The sequence below is a fragment of the Rhipicephalus sanguineus genome, chromosome 6 (assembly GCF_013339695.2).
Source record: "Rhipicephalus sanguineus isolate Rsan-2018 chromosome 6, BIME_Rsan_1.4, whole genome shotgun sequence".
Lineage (NCBI taxonomy): Eukaryota > Metazoa > Arthropoda > Arachnida > Ixodida > Ixodidae > Rhipicephalus > Rhipicephalus sanguineus.
Window position 1 is genome coordinate 168,381,545 of NC_051181.1, and position 27,284 is coordinate 168,408,828.

The window sequence follows — 27,284 nt, forward strand, 5'->3', positions numbered from 1 at the left end:
GCAGGAGCGACCTGGGAGGGCTTAAACCCTCTAAACCCCAAAGAATGTGATTTTAGGAAGCCAGTGTTTGAATTGCGCAGTTTTGACATATTGGGCTCTATTACACGTAGGTAATTAGGGGAATCCACAGCCGTCTAGCACGGCACCGACTGGGCCAGATGGCTGAGGATCCTGAAGATGGGGACCGACTCAAAGGGTCAGAACAGACCCACGTGAGTGTTTTGGGGACCTAAATGACTCGAGAAGAGATATTGCCACACTGCATGACTATCCGGTTATGGAGGTGGCATTTATTCACTATATGAATATGTGCTCACCTGCAGCGGTAGAGAGCCTTTCTTCTTTTGCGAGTCTTGTGTTGAGGCCGAACCGACACTGTCTAGAAGACAGCCTATTTGAGAAGCTCCTGTTGCTTAAATGCAACTAACACAGCAACCTTCCCAGCAAAACAAAACTTATGCAAAATGAATATATACTCTTTCTCAATTCACTGATGTTCGTTAGTGATTTGAGTGATTTGCTTGAACATATTTCTAACAGTTCATTTTGTTGTCACCAAGTATGTCACTTTCTATGTCCAATACTTGTTACTCCTGCTGTGAAATAGTGTACTTTTTTGTTGCAATTTATACCTGTAATAATATCATTATTACCAATCACGTACCTTGTAAACCCCCCCCCCCCCTGTAATGTCTTAATGACGCTGAGGGTACTGCAATAAGTATTTGTATTCTGGAATACTTTTTTCGTCTTTTGGAAAAGTATCTCCAAAATATCCCGTTATGTCATAGGCAACTATATCTCAGTATCTGTATTTTAGGCTTCCAACCCATGTATCTCGATATCTGTATTACAGAATACTTTTGGCGAGTATCTCTGCCCAGCCCTGACACAAATCAACGCCGATGCGGTCCAAGGGGCGGGGAGGACAAGGCAGCTGTTGTTACGGTGCGGGGAAATGGCAAGGGGGATTTAAGCGTACTTTATGTATGTCCGTGCATGCATTTGTAAGTGTGTCTATATATATTAACGCCTTGGTTGGCATTTGGTTGACATTTTTAATGCCCGAAGACTCTGCAGCGACCAGGCAGAGCGCACACACATAAGATGATGTTGATGATGATGGTGACGCATGGCGACGATGAAGACGGAGAGACAAATGAATGATGATGATTACGATAATGCACAGATGAGGAAGAAGCATATAACAAACGACCACACTAATTTCCCTCACGTGGAAGTGGCCATTATGGCTGCCGCAAGTCAAAGGGACGAGAAACGTCGCGTGAAGGGCTTCATGCGAGAAACGTGCACAATCTTGGTGCTGTGGTAACGGCGGTCTGTTGGGACGACAAGTGGTGTCACACGATTATCAACAGGCGAAGTCTGCTCCAAAACTCTGTAAGGCCTGATAAAGTGGGGCTGGAACTTGTCACTGAGACCAGGTGTGCGAATAAGTGTTCAGCACCTCGTCATCAGGTCGGAAGAATACAACGTGATGGGATGTGTCATAAATGATCTTCCGGTCCTGTTGTCTCGTTCATGTGTTGATGCGAGTATGATGGCGACACTGAACAAGTCGGGAAATGTATACTTCGCTGGAAGACTGAGATGAGTTGATATTACAAGTGAAGAAGGAAACGTCGAGAAAGGAAGTAGGGAAACGCCTGTAAATGAGATAGAACGGCAAGTAGCCGGTTGTGCGCTGAACAGCTGTGCTGTAGGCAAAGGTGAGGAATGGTAGAAGAGTATCCCAGTTTTTGTGGTCTGGTTGGATGAAAACGGCTATCATATCAGCAAGGGTGCAATGAAATCTCACGGTGAGACCGTTGGTCTGAGGATGGTAGCTTGAAGCTGTCTTGTGAGTACACTCAAACATCATTATAACAAAGTCACATCTGCCACAGAAATAACTTCGTTATATCCGAAAATTCGTTATAAGCGTTTATTTATAACACTGTATCTATGACAAGACTATTCATTTAATTCGTTATAACCGATAATTCGTTATATCCGTGCTCATTATATCGAGGTTTGAGTGTAGTTGATTTAACAGTTGTGATAGAAACACCCGTCAATGGTCACTCAACAGTATACGAGGAGCCCCATGGTGCAGAATAATGGCGTGAAGGACGAAGTCAGCAACTTCCGAAGCAGAACCAGTAACCACAGATGTCTCAGCACATAGCGTTTCAGGTAGTCTATGGCAGCCACTATCCATCGTTTGCCGGTGGATGTGACGGGAACAGGCCCATGAAGTTCAACACCTACAACCTCGAATGGCGTTGTGGGGCACGGAAGTGGCTGCAGTGGGCTGGCAGGAACAGATGTCAGGAGTTTACGAAGCTGGCATGGAAAGCAGGAACCAACGTATTTCGCTACGCTAGTAGAAAGACCCGGCCAGTAGAAACGACTTGGAATGCGGACGTGAGTATTTAAATTTGGAGCACTATAGGGGCTGGGCTGTCTTATGCTGTCATCGCTTGGCGTAATGCAGGCAAAACCACATATAGCATAGACATCTGTAGCATACTTTAAGCACGCACGTGCCAAGGAGAAGTCTTCTTCCTCTTGTCCTTCAAGCACCTTGGTGATGATATTAAGCATGGAGCACTTTACGGGCCCTGGCTGTCGTATGCTGTTGTCGCTTGGCACAACGCAGCCAAAACCGCATATAAAAACAGTAAAAAAGAGGAAGCAAGCAAGAAAGAGACAGAAAGAAACGGAAGGAAGAAAAATAGAAATAAAGAGAGAAATAAAGAAGGCTTGGCACCACTAGTGTGAAGCTGCCTTAATTTTTTGAAAACCAAGGTGGCCAGCAGTCAAGTCGCGAAGGCAGCACATGGAGTCGAAAAGAGCGTGGTAGCACAGAAACCCAGCGTTGACCGTTAGGATGGTAAATGTGGCGGTACAGTGCAACATTCTCCAGCTTAAATGGCGAGACCTGACGACGAAGTCGCGCATTTGGTGGATGGGAAGCTCCAGAGAGGTGGTCTATAATACACCTACAGTACGAATCAGACAGCTGGCGGGAGCTGAATGGTTGCTCGTTGTCCAAGAACAGCTGGTCTACTAAGGCGAGCGAGGGAATTGCAGTACAAGTGACGGCCGAACTCTGACTGACGCTGAGCTGGGTAGCAGGGAGCGTGCAGCGAGAAAGAGCGTCGGCATCTTGGCATTTTCTGCCAGACTTGTAAATGATGTCAAAGTCATACTCCTGCATATGTAGAATCCACCAAACCAAGCGTCCAGACATGTTCTTCAGAGTGGAAAGCCAGCATAAGGCGTGGTGGTCTGTAACGATTGTGAAATGACGGCCGTGAAGATTTGGACGGAACTTCTGCACTGACAAAACCACAGCCAAGCATTCCTGCTCAGTTATCGTATAATTCTTCTCGGCAGCAGCGAGTACGCTTACTGGTGTATGCAACGACCTTCTCTTGCAAAGAGTTATCGTGTTGCAGAAGAACAGCTCCTACACCGCGGCCGCTAGCGTCTGTGTGTACGATAGTCGGTGTGGCGTCATCGAAATGGCAAAGTACAGGTTCGGATGTGAGGGTGCCCTTTAACTGGTCAAATGCCATTTCACATTTTTTAGACCACAGAAAGGGTATATCGGAAGCAAGTAGTTTGTGTAGTGGAGCAGCTATTGAGGCGAAGTTCTGTATAAAACGACGAAAATAGGAGGCGAGCCCAAGGGCACTTCGCAAGTCCTTAACCCTTCCGGGGTGAGGAAAGCGAAGGACCGCAGCAACCTTGTCAGGGTCTGGCCGAATTCCATCTTTGCTCACAATCTGTCCCAACACCTTGATGGCTTTGCTGGCGAAATGGCATTTCTTTGTGTTAAGTTAAGCCGGCAAGACATGTCAGAACTTCATCCAAGTGTTGCAGGTGCTGAGGGAACGTTGACAAAAAGATAACAATGTCATACAGGATGCAAAGGCATATCTTCCATTTCAGGACGCACAGCACTGTCAATCATGCAATCATGCAGTGTCAATCATGCGCTCAAAAGTCGCAGGCGCATTGCACAGCCTGAAAAGCATGACGTCGAATTCGTAAAGCATGCCTGATGTTGCAAATGCTGTTTTTTCTTTATCGTCTTCGCGCATGGGAATTAGCCAGTATCCTGAACGCAAGTCGAGGCTTGAAAGGTATTCCGCGCCTTGCAGGGAATCCAGGGCGTCGTCAATGCGTGGCATGGGGTACATGTCCTTGCGAGTGATCTTATTGAGCGCCCGGTAATCGATGCAAAAGCGCGTGAAGCCATCCTTTTTTTTTGGACCAAACCAACAGGAGACGACCAAGGGCTAGCTGAGGGGCGGATCACTTCCCGTTGGAGCATGTTGGCTACGTTTTCTTTTATGATTTTACGCTGAGCATGAGACACATGGTAGGGGCGGTGGTGTACAATAGATGTTACAATTGTCTGAATTCTATGCATTGTAGTGGTAGTTCAGCCCAATGTCAATGAGTAAACATCGAAAGAACTTGCATCACATGCAAAACTAAAAAAGTTCAGGGAGGGGTTGAACCCCCCTCCCCTTGCTACACTGGTGAGGGACACAGATGGGAACACAACAAGATGGGAGAGATGAGCAGGACAGAGCATCTGCACGAGAATGTTTACGTCCAGAGCAGCAATTACGCGATTGTTGTACTCCTACATGTAGCCGGAGTACTCAGCCAACGAGCCGACTGGATGGATCTTTCAAAGAGGAGAGCCAACAAAATGCAAGGTGGTCTGTAACCACATTTAACTGTGCCAATAAAGGCAAGGAATGGACATTCCCTATGGTTCAAATGATATCTAGGCATTCCTTTTCCGTAACAGGATAGTTGACTTCGATTTTGGTAAGCGCACGGCTTGCATAAGCAACTTACTTGTCAAATCTATGTTTACACTGGGCAAGCACAACGCCGAGGCCGACACTGCTAGCGTCCTCTTGTGAATTTCATTTGGGGCGCTCTCAGGTTTTCTGTCAGAATAAACGTCTCTCACTCTCTTATTTGGGGTGAGCGAGATTGGAGGCGATGTAAGAATGCATCGGAGTTGCTGAATGCATCACCACATGCTGGTGACCGCGCTGAAAGGTCGCAGCTGCTGCGCAGATCAGTCAAAGGCGCTATAATTGAGGCAGAGTTGCGAACGAAACATCAAAAATAAAAGCAAAGGCATAGAGAGCTGCGAAGGCCTTTCATTATCAGTTTAGGAAATGCAGCAACAGCCCAAAGTTTTGTGGGATTATGGGAAAAAACCATAATGTACCACCAACTCGCCCAACTTTCAGTGTTGTTTTGTGGGATCTCGGGAGAAGACAAGGCCCAGAATAAGCAGCTTTCATGCACCAAAGCAACACTTCTTTAAATTTAGCTGTAGGCCAGTAGAGCTGAGACTGGTGATGACAGCTTCGAAGTGTTGTAGATGGGTCCCAAAGTCGTCTGAAAAGACTGCAGTATCATCCAGGTAGCAGAGATGTGTCTGCCACTTGAAGCTGCAAAGTATGTTGTCGGTCATGTGTTCAAATGTGGCAAGCGCGTCGCACATCCTGAATTGCGTCACAATGAATTCATTTAAGCCATCAGGTCAAACAAAAGCTAGTTTGGAGTGGTCAAGTTCAGCCATCGGGACTGCCAGTAGCTGGAGCGCAGGTCTAATGAAAAGAAAAACGATACTCCTTGACCGCAGTCGAGGGCATCGTCAATACAAGGCAAGAGACAAATGTTCTTACGTGTGATCTTGTTCAGCAAGCCGTAGTCAATGCAGAACCTAGCTAATTTAGCCGTCCTTCTTTTTAACAGCGCTGCGTTGAACCATGTCGTCAACGTGTGCGATGTTGTGATGCACTCTGGCTCACACATATATATGCGCACAGACACCAAGGAGCATGGAGACCAGTGTCGGACAAATACATTGCGTTCCAGTTAATTTCGTGCTTCAGTGCATCAAATGATACATTGCTACGAAAGTAAATGGAACGTCAGTCATCAGGTGATTAGTTAAAAACTTAATTCCGACCCAGATTAAAATTTACCAAATGATACTTTGAAAGACACTGGTTTACTTTGTTTGCAAGAACCACGTTTCTTGCGACCAGTAAAGAGCCCGAGGTCATTGATTAACGTCTCCACCATGGAAAGGCCTCTCCATCTTCGAATATTGAACTATAATAAGTGCGAATCATTTTATAGCAAACCTAATATATTTTGACTTTGCTTGCTTGCATTTTTACCCTGCCTGCCTGCTTTGCTTTGCCCTGCCCTGCCCTGCCCTGCCCTGCCCCGCCCGCCCGCCCGCCCGCCCTGCCGGCCTGCCTGCCTGCCTGCCTGCCTGCCTGCCCGCTCGCCCACCCTGCCCGCCATGCCCGCCCTGCTCGCCCTGCCCGCCCTGCCCGCCTGCCTGCCCGCCTGCCTGCCCGCCTGCCTGCCCGCCTGCCTGCCCACCTGCCTGCCTGCCCCAGCCCAACCCAGCCCAGCCCAGCCCAGCCTTGCCCTGTCTGTCTGTCCGCCTAGGTCTGGGTGTCACCCCCCAATACCAAATTTGGCGTAGGAAGACATCCGGTCGCGGAGGCCTCATTTTCGGTGGAGGCGAAAATGCTTGAGGCCGTAGTGCTTCTTTAGCACGAAACGACACCACAACAAAGAAGACAGGGCAAAGCACTTTGTCCTGTCTTCTTTCTTGTGGTGTTGTTTCGTGCTAGTAAAGCACCATGAATTCACACCAACTAGCCCGCCAACGCATTGTGTTAAACTATATGCTTGAGGCCCGTATAAAGCTTAGATCTTGGTGCACGTAAATAAACCAAGGCGGAAAAATTTCCAGAGCCCTCCACTAGGGCGTCCCTCACAATCATACTGTGGTTCTGGGACGTAAACACTGAAGGGGTCTGCTTTATGCACGACTGGTGCAGAAGCGTAGTTCCAGTTTCAGCCCCACACAGTCGTACCGTGCACGTGTTAACGTCCCCTTCCCGTAGCGCGAGTAATCGCAGCTACAATAGGTTTGGGTGAATGAGGCAGCAGGCTAGGCCAACAAACACTTTATCGCTACGGTAGCAATAATGCGTAAATGTCGCTTAGAGGGATAGTCTGCTCTGTGTAGAAAACGAAGGATAAGGCTTACTCCTCTGGTCAATCGTCGGCTCGTGGGTCCTTTGGGTGATCACAGCGACTGCTGGCACAAGAGAGACAGTCTTTCTCACCAGTCGGCTCTTTTGTCACCTCTCCTCTCACTCTCCCGCGAGGGTTATTTCACTCGCAAGCGCCCTTTCCAGTGAGCAGGGAAATGAGAAATAGTGTGCGGCGCTAAGTGGCGGGATTAAGGGGTTCTTAGAAAAGGGGCCACGGTGCTCCCTCCCCGTGTGGCCTGTTGGTTCCCGCTGCCAGTCTGCGATCGCGCCAGTGTTAGACAAAAGAAATGGGCGCGTGCTATTCCACAACACCAACAATTATTATAGTGTATGATGAAAATGGCTGGCAGATCATGATATGAAGGTTCCGGCAGTCAACTCCCGGAATACAGTCGACTGCGAAGAAGATGGCTTTCGTCTTCGAGTCGTCTTAGGCGAATGCATGAGGAACCATGTGACTTTTATTTGTTTCCATTGCTATGTATGCGAAAAATAATGTTCCGCTATGAAACCAAGTACCTTTCCTCAAGATCACTTCCCAAATTGGCAAAAATTATCTTTCTGACAATGTTCTGACCTAAAGCAAGCATTAAAGGGACACTAAAGGCAAATAACAATTTATGTCAGAGTGAAAGCTCAATGTATGACAACTTCTAAAACGGCAATATTATCAACAGCAGTGTCCTACTTACCGAGAAATTAAGCTAAATGTATCACATGATGAGCGCCACGAGTGGGACATTTTCGAAGTGATCCCGATGACGTATGAGAGTCTGCCTACAATAAATCACTAGTAATCAAACTAGCAGCAACAAAAAGAAGAACCTTCCATGCATCAAAAGACGTAATAAAATGCTGTTTGTTCGTTTCCGTTTGATTCATGGAAAAAAGAACCTCTGCAGCGTTGCCATGGGGAACGGCGCGCGTGGTTCAAAGGTTCCGTTTTCGCCAAACTGCGCTTCGCCCGGCGCCCTGCTTCGCTCACACGGTCCCGTCTCAGTGGTAGTTTCGGGATTGCGTACTGCCGCGTGTGTTTTGCGCGCTCGTGAAAGTCGCTCTGACAGAAAGTTCGACAAAATGCCGCATGCAACGACGCCGGCACTACGAGCCCTCAGCAGCATACCGCGTTCATCGGGGCTCAAGTCGCTGAATTGGAGCCCAGCGTCGCGAGCTAATGTCTCGTTGTTAAGTTCTCTGTCCACATCCATTGCGGCGATTGCGCCAAGCTTCGATGGCTTCGATGGCCGTTGTTGCTGCTGTGGGTCCCGCTACTTTTGCTCTGTTGCTACTAGTGTCGGCGGCCACGCAGTAAAGGCAGGCAACGTTGGGCACGGCAGCAGTGACGTATGAAAGTCGGATTTCAAGCAGGTGATTTGAAGTGCGCTAACGCGATGCGGACCATTAAAACGGTATTTTATTTCAAAATAAGCACTTCCTTGGCATAAAAGTAGCACTACGAGGTTTCTGGACTACTATTTCGACAATCAACGTCGACTTAATATTTGCCTTTAGTGTCCCTTTAAGGCCCTTCAGATAAGGCCGAGAAAGTAAACCGAGAAATCATGAAAGTAGGGCTAGAAACAAATATGCTGAAGGCAAAGATCATTATCTTTGCCTTCGCCTGGCTATTCGGCCTTCAGCTCAATATCCAGGCAAAAGAGAATGAGTTCATGATGGGAAGAAACCACTGGAATCTGTAGTAAAAGAATATGTCTATCTTAGTCAACTAATTACAAACAGAAGAGCCTACTCACGAAACAAAAATTCACCAAAGAATAAGAATGGGCTGGAGCTCATACGGCAGGCACTCCCAAATAATGACACGCAGTCTGCCACTGTCCTTAAAACGAAAGGTATAAAATCACTGCATAATGCCAGTTTTAACATAGGGAAACACAGTCGAGGAAGGCAGCGAGATAGATGGAGTGATGAAATCAAGAAATTATTAGAGGGAACAGCGCGCAAGGACGAAGGAAAGGGACAAACAATTAAATTTCAGAACCAATTATTCTCACCAGTAGGCACTCATAATCACCCCTTCTTCTTCTGTTTCCGATTTTTCTATTTGCTACCCACCAAACAGGGTCCAACAAGACAATTTTCTGGTCGACGACGTGACCTTCTCTTTTTCCTTCATTCTCTCTCGGAGTGATGGGCACCAGTCGTGTATAACCAGCGTAGCTTAAAGGAACACTAAAGGCAAATATTAAGTCGACATTGATTGTTGAAATAGCGGTCCAGAAACCTCGTAGTGCTACTTTTGTGCCAAGGAAGTGCTTATTTTGAAATAAAATCACGTTTTAGTGGTCCGCATGGTGTTAGCGCACTTGAAATCACCCGCCTGAGAGCGGTATTTCGCACGTCACTGTTGCCGTGCCCAACGTTGCCCGCCTTTACTGCGCGGCGGCGTGCACTGGCGGCGTGCGCCATTCGGGCATCTGGCAACATCACATGCATGCGGCATTGAACTTTCTGTCAGAGCGACTTTCACGAGTGTGCAAAACACACGCGGCTGTACGCGATACCGAAACTACCATTGAGACGCCACCGCGTGAGTGAAGCCGGGCGCCGGGCAAATCGCAGTTCGGCGAAAACGGAACTTTTCAACCATGCGCGCCGTTCCCCATTGCAACGCCAAAGAGGTTCTTTTTTCCATGAATCAAACAGAAACGAACAAGCGGCATTTTATTACATCTCTTGATGCACAGAAGGTTCTGTTTTTATTGCAGATAGTTTGATTACGAGTGATTAATTGTAGTCTAACTCTCTCACGTCATTGGGATCATTTCCAAAATGTGGCGCTCATGGCGCTCATCGTGTGATACATTTAGCTTAACTTCTCGGTAAGTAGGAAACTGCTGTTGTAATATTGCTGTTTTAGACGTCATATATTGAGCTTTCACTCTGACATAAATTGTTATTTGCCTTTAGTGTCCCTTTAATTACACGTGAGGGCAATAGCTTAATCAAGTTTATTAAAGAATAGTAGGGAGGGTTTGGCAACTTAAATAGGGCCCTCGTTCGCTCAGGTAATTTTTCAACTGAATCGAACGGCAACGAATATGCTTGTTCTGCGGCACAAAAGAAGCCTCAGTTTCAGATGTGTTCCAGGTCATTTATTGTATAAATGTGTGCTGTGATGGCGGTATTCTAAGGCTTACTTTCTGATGAACGACAGCTCCAAGATCAGCGTTTTGTGCACTATACGCGCACTTTACGTCATCGTCACAATGGTATAATGTGTCATATGCGTTCCATACTCTTCCGTAAAAATGCTCTTTGGAAATGAATCACAAGAGCATAGATTTTTGGGCTAGTTGGTTAAGGCATGCACAGTCAGGGTGTTGTTTGTGCGCACTCAAGTGTTCTGCTACGCTCTTTGGGGTGCGAAAGACATCCTCACTGTAATCAGTGGGGAGTCTTAAGCCCAACCGACCGCCTTGCATGCTATACCTGGGAGCAGTTCATAAATATGACATACAGAGTGATCGCACAAATAAAACAAGACAAGACAAGCACTCGCACTAACAGGTATCAGCACTTTTTGTGCCGCCACAGAAGCGTAAATGGCAGCAAACGGTGCGAAAAACACGAGAACAAAAAGAATAAGGAAATAACACGTCTGGCTGCCCTTTCAATATCTCTGGTAAAGCCGGGCACCATGGTTTTCAAGCATAAAACGAGTCTCTCCCAAAGAATCAGGGAATGACTAGCCACTTTAACGTTACAGGTTGCCGGTCTTTATCGCTGGTAACAAGAACAGCAGCTGACCAAATTTAGTGGGGAAAGTTGTGCATTCTGAACTTGTTTTTTGTTTCTTTTTTTTTTCATGCCATAACACAACTCTCGACTTCACGTGAGATTCAGAAAGATAAAGGCCATGCAGCACGTGGTGGAAGACACGTGAACTAAACGCTGATGTTCGTGAAAGCTGGATAGGGGGCTATTTTGTAAGCGTTCTGTCACAGAATGGAGGTGGTCCATTCTATCAGGCTGCACGCGATTGGTGGAGGGTCGTTCGACGGTGAAGACATGAGAATAGACAAGAATGGTTATAGAACGGTCTCTGGCACTGTTCTAACTTCGAATGTGTTCTATCGATGCAATGGATACAAAACAGTCTCCGGAAAACTTGGATTAGATCGAAACGTAAGCGCTGGAGCCGGAGAATCAAATTTCGATCTAACCCAAGTCATCCAGAGACCGTTTTGTATCCGTTCTATCGATAAAACCATAGAGTTTCCTACAATTACCAAGAGGGACCTCTGGTGCTGCGATCGTTCAGCCACCATGGGAATGATGGGTAGTACACGGATTTGCCTAGCCTTCGTGCTTACGGCTTCGAGCGCACTGGTGGGTTTGTTTACTGCTGTGTTTTGGCGTTCATATTAAATAATAAAAAAAATAGACCGTTGTGAACTTCGATCATGACCAGATTTGAATTGGTCAGCCTAATAAGGTTAAAGTGGTGAAGTAGAACTGATGACTTTTGCTGAACTTCGTTTTGCGACAATGCGGACGCAGGCAACGCAGAGCCAAATGGAGCTGAAAGAATGAAGTTTAGACAAATCCGTGTACTACCCATCATTCCCATGCTAGCTGAAGTGCCATGCGCAGCAGCTCCCATAGACACTAGCACCAGAGTTCCCTCAAGTGTATCTATAGGAAACTCTATGGATAGAATAGAAACATGGAGGAAAGGAAAAGAAAGGAGGGAGCATTACCTCATGCAGCTAGCCTTGGCAAGCCAACTCGCTTTGAAGCCAGCAGTGTCGGCCCAACACGTGACCCTTTGCGTCAAGATCACGCAAGAAATGAGATTTGCTGAGACTTCCAGTATGGCACCCGGTAGCTTGCAATCAAAGCGCGCTTGTTTGGGCGCAGACCGGCCGGCTCAAGGAGGAGGTTCAACACATAGAGTTTCCTAGGATTAACTAGAGGGGACTCTGGCGCTGCAATCGTTCAGCCACCATGGGAATGATGGGTAGTACACAGACGTGCCTAATCTTCGTGCTTACGGCTTCGGACGCACTTGTGGCTAATTGTTTATTTCTGTGTTCTGGCGTTCGTTTCGGATAAAAGAATGGATTGTTGTGAACTTCGTGACCAGATTTTAGTTGCTGATGCTAAAAGAGTTAAACAGTGAAGTGGAACTGCTGAACGTTAGCTGAACTTTGTCTTGCGACAAAGCGGATGCAGGTGACGCCGAGCCAAACGGAGCCGAAAGTACGAAGTTTAGACAAATACGTCTACTCCCATCATTCCCATGCTGGCTGAAACGCCATGCGTTACAGCTCCCATAGACACTAACGCCAGAGTTCCCTCTAGTAAGTATTGTAGGAAACTCTATGGTTCAACAGAACTTTACCTGTAGTACTAAAACCTACCATGCGCCCCGACGTTTTGATCCATCGAGTTTTGATCCAGGTGGTGTCTTGGGCAATTCGCCTGCAAGACTACAACATCCGTGTGCTGTAGCGCAGTAGACAACCACATTCGGCTGCCGACGCCCTCTCATGCTCTCCCTTGGCTGACGACAGTGACCGCTGCTTAGTATCTCAGCTTACTGTTTTGTCCATCGACCTTGACACCATCGTATCAGAGCAGTGCAAAGACCCCTGGATTGCCTCGATAATAGGGTTGCTGTCTCATCCACTCGAGTGAAGCGCCGTCAAACTCTACCATTCGCCATTCGTGATGACCTTACCACTCCGACGGCCGCCAGTGGTTGTTAGTTGTACCTTGCAGCCTGTGTTCTGAAATATGCACAGCTTTCCATGCCAATCCACAGTGTGCTCATGGAATTTTCAAGTCATACCAGTGCCTCCAACAGCGGTACTACTGGAGGGGGATGCACCACTACATCTAGAAGTTTAGGCGCTCTTGCACCGATTGCCATCGCTGGAAACCTTCACCTCGCCTCTCGCCAGCTGATCTGCAGCCTTTACCTTACCTTAGCAGGCCCTTTGGGCACGTAGGCATCGATTTGTACGGGCCCCTTGGGATGACAGCTGCTGGAAACCGCTGGGTCACTGTGGCAGTTAACCACCACACGCAATACGTTGAGATTACTGCGCTTCCAGTCGCTAAAGTGCGCTACCAAGTCTCCTTCCTACTTCGGTGATTTATCTTACACCACAAGCCACCCCCAGGAGCTGCTCAGTTATCGCGGCCGTGTTTCTTTCTGAAGTAGTTGAAGCTATTCTTAAAGACTGTGGTGTGGTTCATTGCACGACTACGGCTTACTACACTCAAACCAATGGCCTTACAGAGCACTTCAACCGCATGCTTGGTGACATGCTTTCAGTGTACGTCACCTCCGACCACACAAATTGGGATGACATTCTGCCCTTCGTCACCTACACGTACAACACCACTACTCGGAGCACCACTGGCTTTTCACCTCATTTCCTACTGTACAGTCGGCACCCGTCGCACACCTTCGACACAATTCTGCCATACCGGCCGAATGATTCTGAGTATGCGCCTATATTTGACACGGTGCGACATGCCGAAGAGTGCCGCGACTTCGCCTGGGCCTTTACCTTCAATGACCAAGAGCGCCAGAAGAGCACTTGCGGCAACACTACTTTCACCTTAAAAACACAGCGCTTATTTAGACACGGACAGAAGAAACATCAAACGAGGACGGGCGCTGACGTTTGATGTTTCTTCTGTCCGTGTCTAAATAAGCGCTGTGTTTTTAAGATGAATCCGTACCAACGAGCTCGCATCCAAACTCTTCTAGATAAACTACTTTCACGCCCACCTTCCTTTCTGGAGAGCTTGTGAAGCTCTCAGTCCCACTGCTGCACCTGGTCTCTCCTTAAAGTTGCTGCCCAAGTATGAAGGACCCTACAAGTCATCGAACACGCCTCGTTAGTCAACTGTGTGACTGAACCTATTGAGCTATCTTTGGACATGCGCCGTAATGGACACGACATTGTCACCATCGAGCGTCTCAAGCCATACAATGATCCACTGATAGTGACAAGCTGCTAGGTTGCTGGACGGCTCCCTTTTCGTCATCGGGAGTAAACGTAGCTTCATAGCAGGAAACAGCATGGGCGAATGGGCAAGAAAGACAGACAGGACCTGGCTAACAACATGAGCGTTTATTTCGTAGGTGCAAATATACACGCTTATTTGGAAAGGAGGCGGGGAAAGGGGAAGCCTTACACCCGACTAGTCCATGAACATACAATGTTCAAATGCGGAGGTAATTATCTCCTTGTCGGCATATATATTTGTACCTACAAAATAAACGCTCATGTTGTTAGCCAGTGGCAAGTTCTGTCTGTCTTTCTTGTTCGGTTTGCCCATGCTGTCTCCTGCTATAAAGCCATGCCACAAAGCTCCAGTTCATACCCTTTTAAAGTAATTGTAGCAAAGACTAGCACCACAGTGGGGCGCCCTCTCAAGCACTATCTAGTACCGTGCATTGCTCGTGAATGCTACTCGTGCTTGGAGTCCGTGACTTGAGTCATTGGGTGAGACGACCAGTGGACCTTTTTGCAGTGTTCAATAAACGCCTTTAAAAGATGAGAGCTACACCTTTACAAGCACAATACTGATCTGCAAATGACCACAGGATCCCAGCCATTCTTTCATCTGATCCATCTAAACAAAGTCCAATTTCTGATCTGAACCATCTAAACAAAGTCCCATTTCCGATCTGATCCATCTAAACAAAGCCCAATTTCTGACATTGAAGGTACGGTGAAGATTGCTGAAAGGTGGTCCGATCACCGACAATTGATGACCAAAGTTGACGTGAGTCGCGTCAAGCCATCTCATCACCCACCATACTACAAACACCTTGAGTCGCCAGGATGGTTGCACTATTTTCCGGGAGCCAATGCAATGTGAGAGGTGAGGACGACGAAGAGGTAAACATGAAAGCAAGCGACAGCGTCAATGGTAGCCATGGAACATGAGCTAACTGTTGACTGAATTTCATTTTAAAATTTATAGAAATTGTTTATTTATTTTGCCACCCTGTATAGTTATAAATACAAATGGAGAAATTATAGAATAAAAGCTGTCCTCGAACAGCTTGACGAGTTTATAAACCTTTCAATTGGCAGGGAGGCAATATCACATATCTGTGCACATTTATACATACTTATACATAGGCATAGATACATACAGGAGCCTACTTATGCTTCAACATGTTTTCACTCACACTTTCATCTTAGCGTCAATGAAATCAAACAGGTACATACAGGTACATATAGCAACACACTGCATAGAAACCACATATATCTATTTTAGTTCCTTGGGAGAGGCCTTGGAAAGATCAAACCGTACCGAATTATAATAGTATAATAGTTTAACAGAGCAGGTATTGTAAGACGGGGCGAAGCAGCTGATCGAACGACACTTTTTGTACTTTGTGCACGTGTGATAAATAATTTTAATTGTACTTTTAATGACATGCTAGAGCAATGTAAGGTTCCTTAGATGGCCCTCAGGGCCAATTTTACAGAGGTGCTGTTAAACTTTTTGTCATGCCGTGTGGTGTCACCAGAAAAATATCAGCTTCATGATTGGCCTCTATTATTTAGCGTGTCACTTGGCCGTGCGCTCTCTCTTTGTCTTCTTCTTCATCTTCTGCTCACTCCCCGAACATGTGTGCCCTTAAGCCATGTCATGCTAAGACCGAGGTAGTTAAGCCACGTCCTGCTAAGAACGTGCTAATGAAGACCGTACTAAGTCATGTAATGCTACAGCCTGCCTAATTAAGACCATGCTAGTTACAAGCAAGCTAATTAAGACTAAAGCTAATTAATAAGATCATACTAAGAGTATGCTAAGTGACTACCCACTCATTAAGACCTTGCTAATTGGGCCTGGACCAATTAAGGTCATGTTAATTTAGACTACTAATTAAGACCAAGTTAATTAATACATGACAATTGTGACCGAGCCGACAGTCTTCACTTTGAAGCAGACTGGGTAGACCTAGCAGAATGGGGTTACATTGAGTCACGTAAAAAGCTGGAAGAAACTAGGTGATCACAAGCTCCGGTGATAGTCTTCACTTTGAAGCAGACTGGGTAGACCGAGCAGAATGGGGTTACATTGAGTCACGTAAAAAGCTGGAAGAAGCTAGGTGATCACAAGCTCCGGTGATGGCTCCAGCTTTGCACCATTAGTGCAAGCTGACCACATTTTCTTTTTCTTCTTTTCCAGAGCACGTAATGAGCCACGAGCGCCTTAAGTCTGCACCGAAACATTATGCCACACTAGCACGTCAATGAAAGTTGAAATAAAATCATTCGACAGGTATGCACACCCAGCACCTGTGAAAGTAAGACGGCGGCAGATGTGCTTCAAGCAGCGCGGCAGGTGAGCGCTGTGTAAAAACCATGGCTTGCAGCACTCTGGCAGCTCCACTGCAAAATGCGGACCGAATGACTGTTGGCCAGATGCAGCTTCCATAAGCCACCAACCGTCTCGCACTCAGTGTACATCACAGTGCACCAGCTTGCTTGTGTTCCTGAGGTTCAGCCACTTTAGGCACATCCATACGTCTAGCCGCCTGAGACATTGTGCTCTTATGACCATTTCATTAAATGGATATATACCAAAATTGTTATGGTGTGGGCCGTGGCGTTAGTGTTTGACAAACATAAATGACAGGTCATAACATGAAAGTCGTGACACGCATCTCATGTACGGCATGATTTACATGCCAAGGTCTTGGTGCTTCCGCTGCACATCAGCAGAGGCAGTGGATGCCTCCGCTGATGTGCAGAAAGCTTGCACTGCCTCCGATCTTTGAGGGCGTAAGAAAACCATGTTAAGCACAGAAATATCTCGGAGGGAGGCAGGGAATGTTCAATACATTGACTGGAAGAAAAAGTAGAAGATGCCTTTCGCCTTTCAGTCATCTTAGATGAACGCATAAGGGACCCTGTGAGGTTTATTTCTTTATCAATAAAGAGAAATAAAAAAAAGACAATCGTGATTTCTTTCAGTTCCATTTGCAGAGTGGAACACAACAGTATGACATACCAAGGCATTGGGGTGGTTGCAATAGCCTGAAATAGAAAATAAAACGCGAATACTACCAAACTTGAGTCCAAGTATTGAACCGGCAGCACGGCCTGACTGCCTGCGGAATACGTACAGTGGGGATGGAACGAAACGTGAACATGCGACATCTGCATTCTTTGCTGTTTCGCATTCATTTTTAAGTGGTTATAGCCTGGACAATTGATGAAAACATGACGTCATCCATAACACAATAATAGACCATCTAGCATCTTTTTATTGCCACCATGGTTAGAGCGTGATGAAAACAGCAAGCCGCTATGTTCGCGTTTCTTTCCATCCACCTGTACCCGTGAAAGCCTGCAAGAAGCACAAATGCAAATAAACTCGGATGCAAACACGAATTCGTGAGCTTTGTGATACGCGCAGCCATTCAGCGCCAGCTTCCCGTAGTCTACTTGCACAGCGCCACCACGCGGCAGCGGCGAGCAGACGCGGAGCGCGCGCTCAAGAGCCCGAGGAGAGCGTTTGCGCAGGCACTGAAAAATAGAGGAGGCACTCGTTGGGGGACAAGGTTTCGCCGAAACTCTGGCGGCTAGCCAATCCTCGCGTGGGAAGAAGTGTTGCATGAGGGGCAGGACTTCTGGCATGGACGGAACAGCATGGACGTAACGAGCCTCTGCAGAAAACACGTTTTGCCATCGAGCCAGCTTGCACAAGAGAAGATGCGTTGGCCATGGCATCGTGGCTTACTCGGTGCACATGCGCGAACGTTTTATTCAGTGGAATAATTCTTGTTTCATGGTTGTAGCTTTGGCGGTCCCATAATCAAGCTGCACATGTTTTTCAAACACGAGCCTCTGGTGCACAGTTTGGGGCAATTTCCGTCGATATCATCAGGATGGTGCAGTAATTCCGATTTGGCGCACTTAGGCACAGTTGGTGCAGGAGTGGAATCACTGTCTAAATGTACTCACCATCTGTGCTGCTGTGGTCAACAGATGCCTTAGCTGTTTTGTTGGATTCATTCAGTGGAGGGCGAAGGGACCTAAATGAAACTTTTTCTTTGCCAAAACCATCCTGCAAGAGAGTTCATTTCAGGTTTATCAAGGAACACTCAGTTCAAGATACCTGAGAACAGTGGCTCTTTTCATAAAAAAGGCAAACACACACAGATGCTTTTCACGTCTACCACTATAGTTTACTTTGGGAGGTGTTCCCAGTTAAACCCGCTAAACATCAAAAAACCTAACTGAGAGCCTGCATAAAAGAAACTTTACTTTGCACATGGCCTGACTAGCTGCAAACGAGAAACACCACTTAAATCCTCTAATTTTTAAATTGGGTAAATTGTGCAAGTGCTATTTTGTCAAGGAGGCACTAGAAGAGCATTCCAGACAAGCGTGATGAAGCCTGGCTGTGAAGCTAAGCATTATGTAGTCAGTGCATTGAGTTTGCCTTACCAATGTATACATGTGAAATAGCGCATGTGAAAAGTCACTGTACATCCATCAGATAAGCAAGTACACATGGAATTGTCAAGCTAAGAGAAAAACCATTGTAAGTTTTCCACTTACAATGGTTTTGCAAACATATGGCTGCAATATTGTGACAATTTCATTTTAGAAGGCTGTTACCATCTCATCATAGACAATGTCCCCCCATAATCACCACAACTGGCCTCTCCAAGTGATAGATAAAAAGAAAAATGAGGGGTTGCTCATCGGTGCAGTAAATTAAAGACATGATGCAAAATTTCGATAGCGCTCGTTATGCAGTGACCAGTGAACCAATGAGCAATATTGTTGCAGTACAAAATGCAGATGGCCAGGAGCAGATTTGGCATCCAGCCCCGTGCACCTTGCTCAAGTGAAAATTCGTCAACATGCTACTGTTAGGGATGCTCTATTCACCCTCTAAATGCCAGCAAAAATGCCAATGGAATTTCCTATTGGCCCCATTAAAAAAATCCTACTGGTAATACATAAGTGTTCTATTAAAACTTTATAGGTTTTAGTTTAATTCTATTGTCACCAATAGAAACCAATAGATGACATCTATTTATCACCAACAGGACCCATAATTTTTTTATATATTTATAGAAATTATACGGGTACTTTTGGTGGGTTCTTGCCATCGCCGTCATGTTCTGTATATGTATTGTTATGCATATACATATAAAAACTAGGGGTCTGTGAACAATCGAACTTTCGAATAATTTTTTAATAGTGTTTGCTATTCCATTCGATTCGCACCTAAATTTTACTATTCGAAGTAACTTCCGGAAAATCAATATAATGGTTTATAATAATAGTAAATAAATATAACGACGATAAATCGGTGTGCAGCGTGCTTGGTCTTGTGTTTTGGGGCGCTGAAGTGCGAAACTGCTAGCCGCTTCCACCGATGCTCTGAGCGGTCGCTGTGCGGCGAGCTTGCCGGGGGGTCCGCTGCCGATGCGTAAAATGCCCATCCACAGTTCTGAGGAGGCAGCGGGCGATGCGATCCGTCGCTTACGACGAAATACACTGCTGCTTCTTCACTTTCGCATGTCTGCAGGCGCAATAATGTTCTTGCCCGCAAAGTTCGGGCTCGTCTCGTACATCGGCGCCGTGCCACTAAGTAATGCGATTTCAGACAGCTGTGACCTCACGATGTGCAAGTAGCACATGACGCTATCCAAGAGCGAGAATTGGACCAATGGTGAGGCGTGCTGGAGCAACATGGTGGATGCAGCCAATGGAAGGCCTCGAAACGAACTTCAAACATTTGCTTTTTGAATGATTTTTTCTGCATGGCGGACCTAGCTGAAGTGGGAAATTTGAAGACTGAGAAATGCTCCAAGGTCGATCCAAATAGGTCGCGAAGCTTCGGGCAAAAAGCGGTTCAGAATCTATTGCCAACGACACCAGCAAGGGGAGTTATGGGTGCTGCGATTGAAGCGCAACTATGTTAGGAGGGAACAAACACTAATAGCGAAAAACCAAGTTTTATTCAAGGGCGAAGCCATCTTTATGTTTTACATATTACATTTCTTTCCCGAACAATATTATGTAGGTGCAATGTGCCAAGAATGTTGGTGCAATGTACCAACAGTGTTTAATTATTACGAAAAACATTTTTCTTAGCGCTTCCTGGAGAGAGGTGCACGTCATTGCTATTCAGTGCAGCCCTTGCGGTGCATGGAAAGGCGCGCTCATAAGTTCGTCTGCAATGACACGTCCCCTCCTGTGTTCTGGTGTTTCGCACTTGCATGCGTTCGGTGAATTATTGCGGTGATAACTTGATTTTGGTGTGCGCGAAGTTGCGAGGTGCGTTTCATTGTTGGCGAACGTGTTGGCTACGGTGTTCAACGGGCAACGGCACGATGCGGCTAACATTTCACGCCGAACGCTTTCCTCGGTACTTGCAGAAACGATGTGGTGTTCCAAGGTTGCAATAGCAACACGCGTATGCCAAGCGAGCCCTCTCTTCTAGATAAGACACCGGGGCAACGGTTCGGAGTAGTGTGCTTGCTGGATTTTCATGGATCAGTATTCCTGCTGCCCGGTTCCCTTCTTGAACACGCAGTGCCTACTATATTTCCTGTTATCGGTGAGCAGATCGCTAAGTTATCTGTCGAGCTACAATTCGCATGTTTTGATATGTTACACATAAGGTTAATTTATCGGAACATAAGGCAAAAGATAGTGCACATAGTGTACGCACTTTCTGTACTTATTACGGCATTTGTTGCTCATTGTGTAGGGTGGGATAAAATTGCGTTATTGTGACCATTGAATAAAATTGAAGTATCATTATTTTGGCGTGACCAGGCGTAATTTCTTCTCGTTAGAACTGAAGCACACATGCAATGTGCTCTTTAAATCCCTTGCGCATATGCGAAGCAAATAAGCAACGCTCCAAACATGAGAGGTACGCTGCTGCCTACTTTATTCACGCTGTGGAAGATGACACGAACGCAGAATAAAAGCTGCAAGAATAAGGTTTCCTAGTAAAACCGAGGCGAATTGAATGGCGGCACGCTTAAACACCGCTGTTTAGGTGCGGATTAATATTAGTTTAGCTAGCGTTGGCTTCAAGCGCACTCGCCAAGGGCTTGCCGTCTCGCCGTTGCGCGAGTCCTTAGCGATCAGGGGCCTAAGAAAAATATTTTGAGGTCAAATTTCGCGCTAGTGCCAACAAAATGACGTCACTTTGTTTACCGGCTATTGCATCACATCCACTTTATTTTTTGTTCCGCCGGAAGTGTTCCCTCCTCACACAGGTGGCGCTAAGCCCCATGAGCAGCTGATGAGCAGCCATTTTCTGAACGTATGGGCTTCTATGAAAGCTTCGCTACCAGTTACATTTACCTTGAATGCTTTTTCCGACGAGACCAAGATGGCGGCGTCTGGTTGCGCTATTGTGGAGCTATAATTTCTTTTAAACACAGTTTTTTTTTTGCGATTTCCGCAGTAATTTTCGCAACCTCGGCAAGCACAAATTTTTTACCGCACTTCTACATAGTTTTCAGTGACAATATTTTGGAATCAGAATAAGAACTACAAAACTGAAAATGTGATTTTAGAAAATCGATTTTTTTTTCACAATACAAAAGCCGCATCCCCCCTTAGGAATAAATCTGTTCTTTGACCATGTTTGTGACTTGTAATTGTTCCTGTCTCGTAAGAACATACTTAGGGATTCTCTGCAGCTTTATTCTGTAATTTCGCTTCGAAGTATTAAAAAAATACTTCAGCAATATCCGAAAATTATTTGATTCGATTTGCGCTCAATCTATATTATTCAAATTCGTTTTGCACCCAAAATTTTGCCATTCGCACAGCTCTAATAAAAACCACAAGGAAACATAGTCCAGAAGAAATTTTTCTGAAGCGCTGAATGTCTGTGCCAGAGTCAGAAAGCAGCTGAACCTGACTCGGATGCTTTCAGTGGGACATTGATGCAGTGACCACCTTTTGCACAAAGGTCACTCTTCAAACAAAATGCACGCATTGACACAGTAACCAAATCAGTCTGCCTCGAGGCTTTTCCTCAGCCTGGATTGGCCATCATCTTGCTTGGCTTCTGCATCAACGTTGAGGGAGGCAGGACGTGAGTTTCTCATGAACACTTCTTTTCTCTCATTTTTTCTTTGTGCATTTTAACTAGAGTGTGTACATCCCCAGTGTCAGTGACAGATTCTGACAAAGTTGGTTTGAACAAAGAAATGTCTAGCACGTTCACAATGAACAAGTGGCATTCCTTGATTGCCACCGATGAGCACTTGTTCACCATGTTTAAGAGCATGGTGTAGAAGGCATCCACCATTTAATCCCGCATCTGTGCAAATTAGGGGAAGCCAGTAAATTTGTATGCTTTGTTCAGTGACCTCTTGATGCGTAAGAAGAGCACAAATGTAAAGCACGGGATGAGGAAGGAACACACACGCCGACACGAGCGCTGACTTTTCCTGTGTTAGCCACGTATAAAATACTTGCCACGTGTAAATATACTAAATATAAATGTGGTGAAGTGCACGGAGTTTAAAATGCGCGCCTGGTGAAGTGCCCGGAGTTTAAAATGCGCGCCTGGTGAAGTGCGCGGAGTTTAAAATGTGCGCCGTGGAACCAAGATCGAAGACAACGAAAAAGGAACTTGCAGGGGCCTAGAAGAGCCAAAAGAATAAAAACGTGAAATGCCAATGAGAGGGAGCCACAGCGATCGTTCGGAAGCACGTGGAGAGAGAGGAAAGCGAAGAGGAAGAGGCAGTAGCTGTGAGGCAGCAAGGAAGACGGGTCACGCATTTCGGCCGTCGGGTTTCGGACCCGAGCCAAGACCTTTACCCCTCTCGACCGGTGACCTGAGGGTAATCATGGCTACCTGCTGCTGTTCTGGGCGGGGGGTCGCTCGTGTGCTGCTCCTGGTCCGACGTTCCTGTGCCCGTGGACAGGTTTGAGCAGTCGGGCTTCGGGCTCGAGCTCAAACGAGGCTGTCCGGCCGGAACCCCTTCTCGGAGCCAGCGGTTCGACATCAACGTCTCCTATCAACGAGGCTGCCGATAGAGTCGGCCATCGAGCGGCTCAGCTTCGACGGCAATGGCAACTGCATCAGCTCCACACTTCGCTCCGTGGCATCTTCAACACTGACCCTGATGAGATCAGCACCGTACCTTCACCTCTCCCCGTGACTAACTGTAGGTTAGGGACTGAGTGGTGAAAAACTAAGCATGTAGCTTATGCGTTCTTAAGGACGCGGCCTCAGTCGTATAGCCAGTTATTCCTGTAGTTATTCTGTCTTTGTTAGTATTGTGTTCTGGTATTAGTGTGCATATTAAATGTTGTGTTCAAGCGGTCTCGTCCTCTAAGGAGTGTCTCGAGGCGACGTCTCCGGCACCTCCGAAATAAAAAGAACATGCACGTTGTGCGAAACCAAAAACCACAACGTAACAATAAATAAATATACCACTTGCCCAGCAAGCTTCACTACAGGAATTCAGTGACTTCCACCTTTTTCTTTTGTGAATGTTCCTCAACCTTTCTGCTGGGCTTGCTGTATCTAGGGCCTAACTCAATAAATCTATTCAGAAGAGCAAACTTGGGAACCTAGGTAGAAGAGACATCAAAAGACTACAACGCACAAGAACAAAAGGCCTGGGAGTACAGCCAGCTCACCTGCTTTATGTGTGCAGTGAATCCAGGCTTTTTCCTGTTGTAAATGTTCCACATGAGTGTTCTTTCCAGAGTTGGGTCATCCCAGGTGTACAACACTGACTGAAATGGACTCAGCAACGTTACCTGGCCCAAACCTCTGCAAAAGGTAATATAATCACCCATTAACCTTATGAGACGAGCCAGCTAATGCAAAAGTGGCTAATTTAAAGCATATAAGCTCAAAGATCCTCTAAATGACGTACCACGGCTGGCATGAAACAAGATGGCATGAAACATTTCAGTGATCAAAAAGTAGTGATAAAAAAAACTAATGTTCAGAAGGCTTCTAAGCAGAGCCATGAGTTCAAAAGTGAATACTAGCATAAAACTAGAAGAAGAAAAATGAAACTCGCTGCTGACCTTATGTCATGCATTTAGATGAGCATACATCTTGTCACTGACAGATGCTAGTTGGTCGAACCTGGTGCAAACATACTGTAAGCTGCAGTCGAACCCACTTATAATGATACCGGTTTTAACAATCTGTCGGTTATAACAATTAAAAGCTGCTGCACCGTAAACGTTTTTGTATGTTTTCTATGGCAAAATAACCCACTTAATACAATGCCCCCATGCTGCCTTATCAGTTATAACAATGAAGTCTGGTTGCTAGGTGTCCGTGCCAAAATCTAATGGAACATGAAATCCTTGAAAAGAAAGAAGAAAGCGAAAAAATGTGAGCCGGTACACCCCAACAATGGCCGCCGCCGTGCACTCATATGTACAATAGCAGAGGTCTTCCTTCTTGCTGTACAAAGTAAGCATCATCATATAGAAATGCTACCATAATATACTGCCACATATTATGACCCCCCATCCTACTCAGAGGCAGCATGGCACGGTGTCTGGGAGAGGGCAACCCTCTAACAAGCACGATGATAGAGAATGGGGAGTGGCAGGTCACATGCTGGCAGGCCCTGCTGACTGTATTTGAGCATATTTTACACACAGCCAACGTAACAACATAACAGACAAATAATAAGCGTGGCAGCTGTTAATGATGTTAGTAGAGTTAGAAGTGCCATCTACACCGCATCCTCCCTTACCCCCTTTGGTGGCGGTGTGTACAAGTTTACACACCAACTACATAGGCGCATCACACACCGTGTGTTTCTTCGAATGGCTTGAAACGCAGAGTGCACATTTGTACTGGCTTCCTGAGCGGCCATTTAACTTCATTGCGATGCGTATTGCTGCAGAGGATCACTTTGCTGGAGACACTACCATGTTCGATGATCATTCGACATGCTGCATTCCAGGACCAACGCCAACAGTATTATTTTTCTTTGATCGAAATGAATACCACCAAAAAACAAACTGGGAATGCATTTTGAGCCTAATATTTGGTTCTTTTTATGCAAGGATTGAAAGTGACTGATTGCGGAATAATTAGATACTTAATTACACACTAATCAATAACTGTAATATCGTGGGTACAGCGCAACATCAGTAGGAAAAAAACGACACACAGGAAAGAGCGCTGACTTTCAACTCGCCCAAATCAAGCTGTTATTGATAACTGTAAGTTTCGCAAAACAACATATTGCCTCATTTTCTTTATCTAGTGCCTTGGAATTCTGTGGTGTGAATATGACAGACATTTAGACAGTCCATCATAATTCGTGCTTGAAGGGGTTATTGAAGATGTGGACTCATACACACTAATCATCAGATCAATGTCTTTGGCTTAATGATGTGTCATCCCAATTATGTGTATTGAGGGCCTTGGCGTGGTGTCCCAGTGTGCGTTGACTTCAGGTAGTCCACATCTGGCAAGAAAAGCGCACTTTCTCGAGGAGCCTCGGAAGAAATTACATGACCAGAAATATGCTACACTACCAGGCACCGCGCTCGGGAGTTCTCCCGCACAGACGGCTGTCTCTGGCATTGGTGGCGACTTCCTCGAATCAGGTGACCTGCTACGACCACCAAACGATACAAGCAGATGATTCTCGTCGAATCACACCATTCGGTGTTTCCAACTAGTAGCATAGCAGACGCTGACCATGACTCAGCTTACGAGCAGCACACCAAGAATACGTCACCCAGACATCCTGGCCAGGTTGGAGACTCGGTAGGGGCCAAGCGCTGTGATGGCAGTTGTAGTCCGTGGTCTGCTTGTGCCTAGCAGATCTGTCATGTTCTTTGAAAGCCCCGTGTCCTCCCAGTTTCAGAGTTAGATGGTAATGAACTTTTGGCAAACGCATAAGCAGGTGCCAAGCCGTCAAAAGTTGGGCAGGACTGAAGCCTTTTGAGCTGGGAGTGTCCCTGTACACGAAAATAGTCATGTGATGGTCAACATTCTTGCTGCACAGTTACTTCACCATTCTCAGTGCATATTACGCTTCCCCATTTGACTGTGAGAAAGCAGGGCTACTCATGCAGTGAGTGAAGCCAAAAATCAAAGCAAAGTCCACGAATTATTTTGACAATAACTGTTACCTGTGGTCACTCGTAGAACTTCAGGCACACCAAATTGAGACATAATGCAGTATCGACCAATTTGTTTGAGATTCTGCACAGGCTCAGTACTTCCAGAAACCGTGAATAGTAGTCAACTACTACTAAGAAGTCCAGACCTTGAAAATGGGAGCTGTCAGCTGCCACCTGTTGCAACGGGCGCTCTGGGGTAGCTGTTGGTATCCTGGGCTCTGCTTTCTGCTGTCATACCACTGCACATTGTTCACAGTTTTCAACCACTTGTTTGATTCTGCGGCTTCTTCCAGGCCACCACGCCCACTTGCAGGCCACAAGCTTTGACTGAGCCACTCTGAGACGGCCTTTATGAATCAGACTTGCACTTGAAGAGTAGCAGGAACAACCAGTCGACCACCTTTCAACTACAGTGAATCAGCAACTGAAAGTTCGCCATGACGCTTCTAAAACACTGCCAAATTTACTGGCAGTCTTGTCTTAGACAGCCATCTGAAGTTGCAGAATCTGACCAAGGTAGAGCAGATACCATCTGGCCTTCGCACCGCTTCCAAGCCAGCCTTGATGCTCTCACTGACAGTTTCCATGAACGACCACTCGTACATAGCTTTCAACAGAAGCTAGCATCCGAAGATGGAGGTGGAGCCCTTGACAATGTGTCGGCAATAGCTAGCAGGTCGCCTGAAACGTAGAGTACTTTGAACTGGTAGTGCATTAGCTTAAATCGCAGGCGCTGTATCCTGGGTGGTAGCAGATCTGCCTCCATGTCACCAAAAAGCGTTGTTATTATGCACAACTTAAGCCAAGGAAAGCAGGAAAGCATAGGGGGCATTGTTTGTGGTTTCCCAACTGTAGTGTAAGGATTCTCACTTAAATTGAAAGGAATTAAAGTGGATGAAAAATCTGTTGGTGGGATCCAAACCCCCAAGCTTTGAATCGCGCGTCCGGTGCTGTACCATTTGAGCTATGACGGAGAGCGCTGCCTCGTCCACTTTTTTGTACGGTATTTATGTGTGCTTAATACCTG

The 27,284-nt window shown here is 46.3% G+C and overlaps 1 protein-coding gene across 1 annotated transcript in view; it reads right to left on the reverse strand.

Annotated features, from left to right (window-relative positions):
* LOC119397704 (intermembrane lipid transfer protein VPS13A) overlaps positions 1-27,284 on the reverse strand; it is a 1,038,245-nt gene that overhangs the window by 180,520 nt on the left and 830,441 nt on the right. Inside the window, exons 61-62 of the mRNA XM_037665124.2 lie at positions 23,786-23,921; positions 18,107-18,209 (exon numbers count right to left, since the gene is read on the reverse strand). Coding sequence (XP_037521052.1) covers positions 18,107-18,209; positions 23,786-23,921 — 239 coding nt within the window. The remainder of the gene's footprint in view (positions 1-18,106; positions 18,210-23,785; positions 23,922-27,284) is intronic.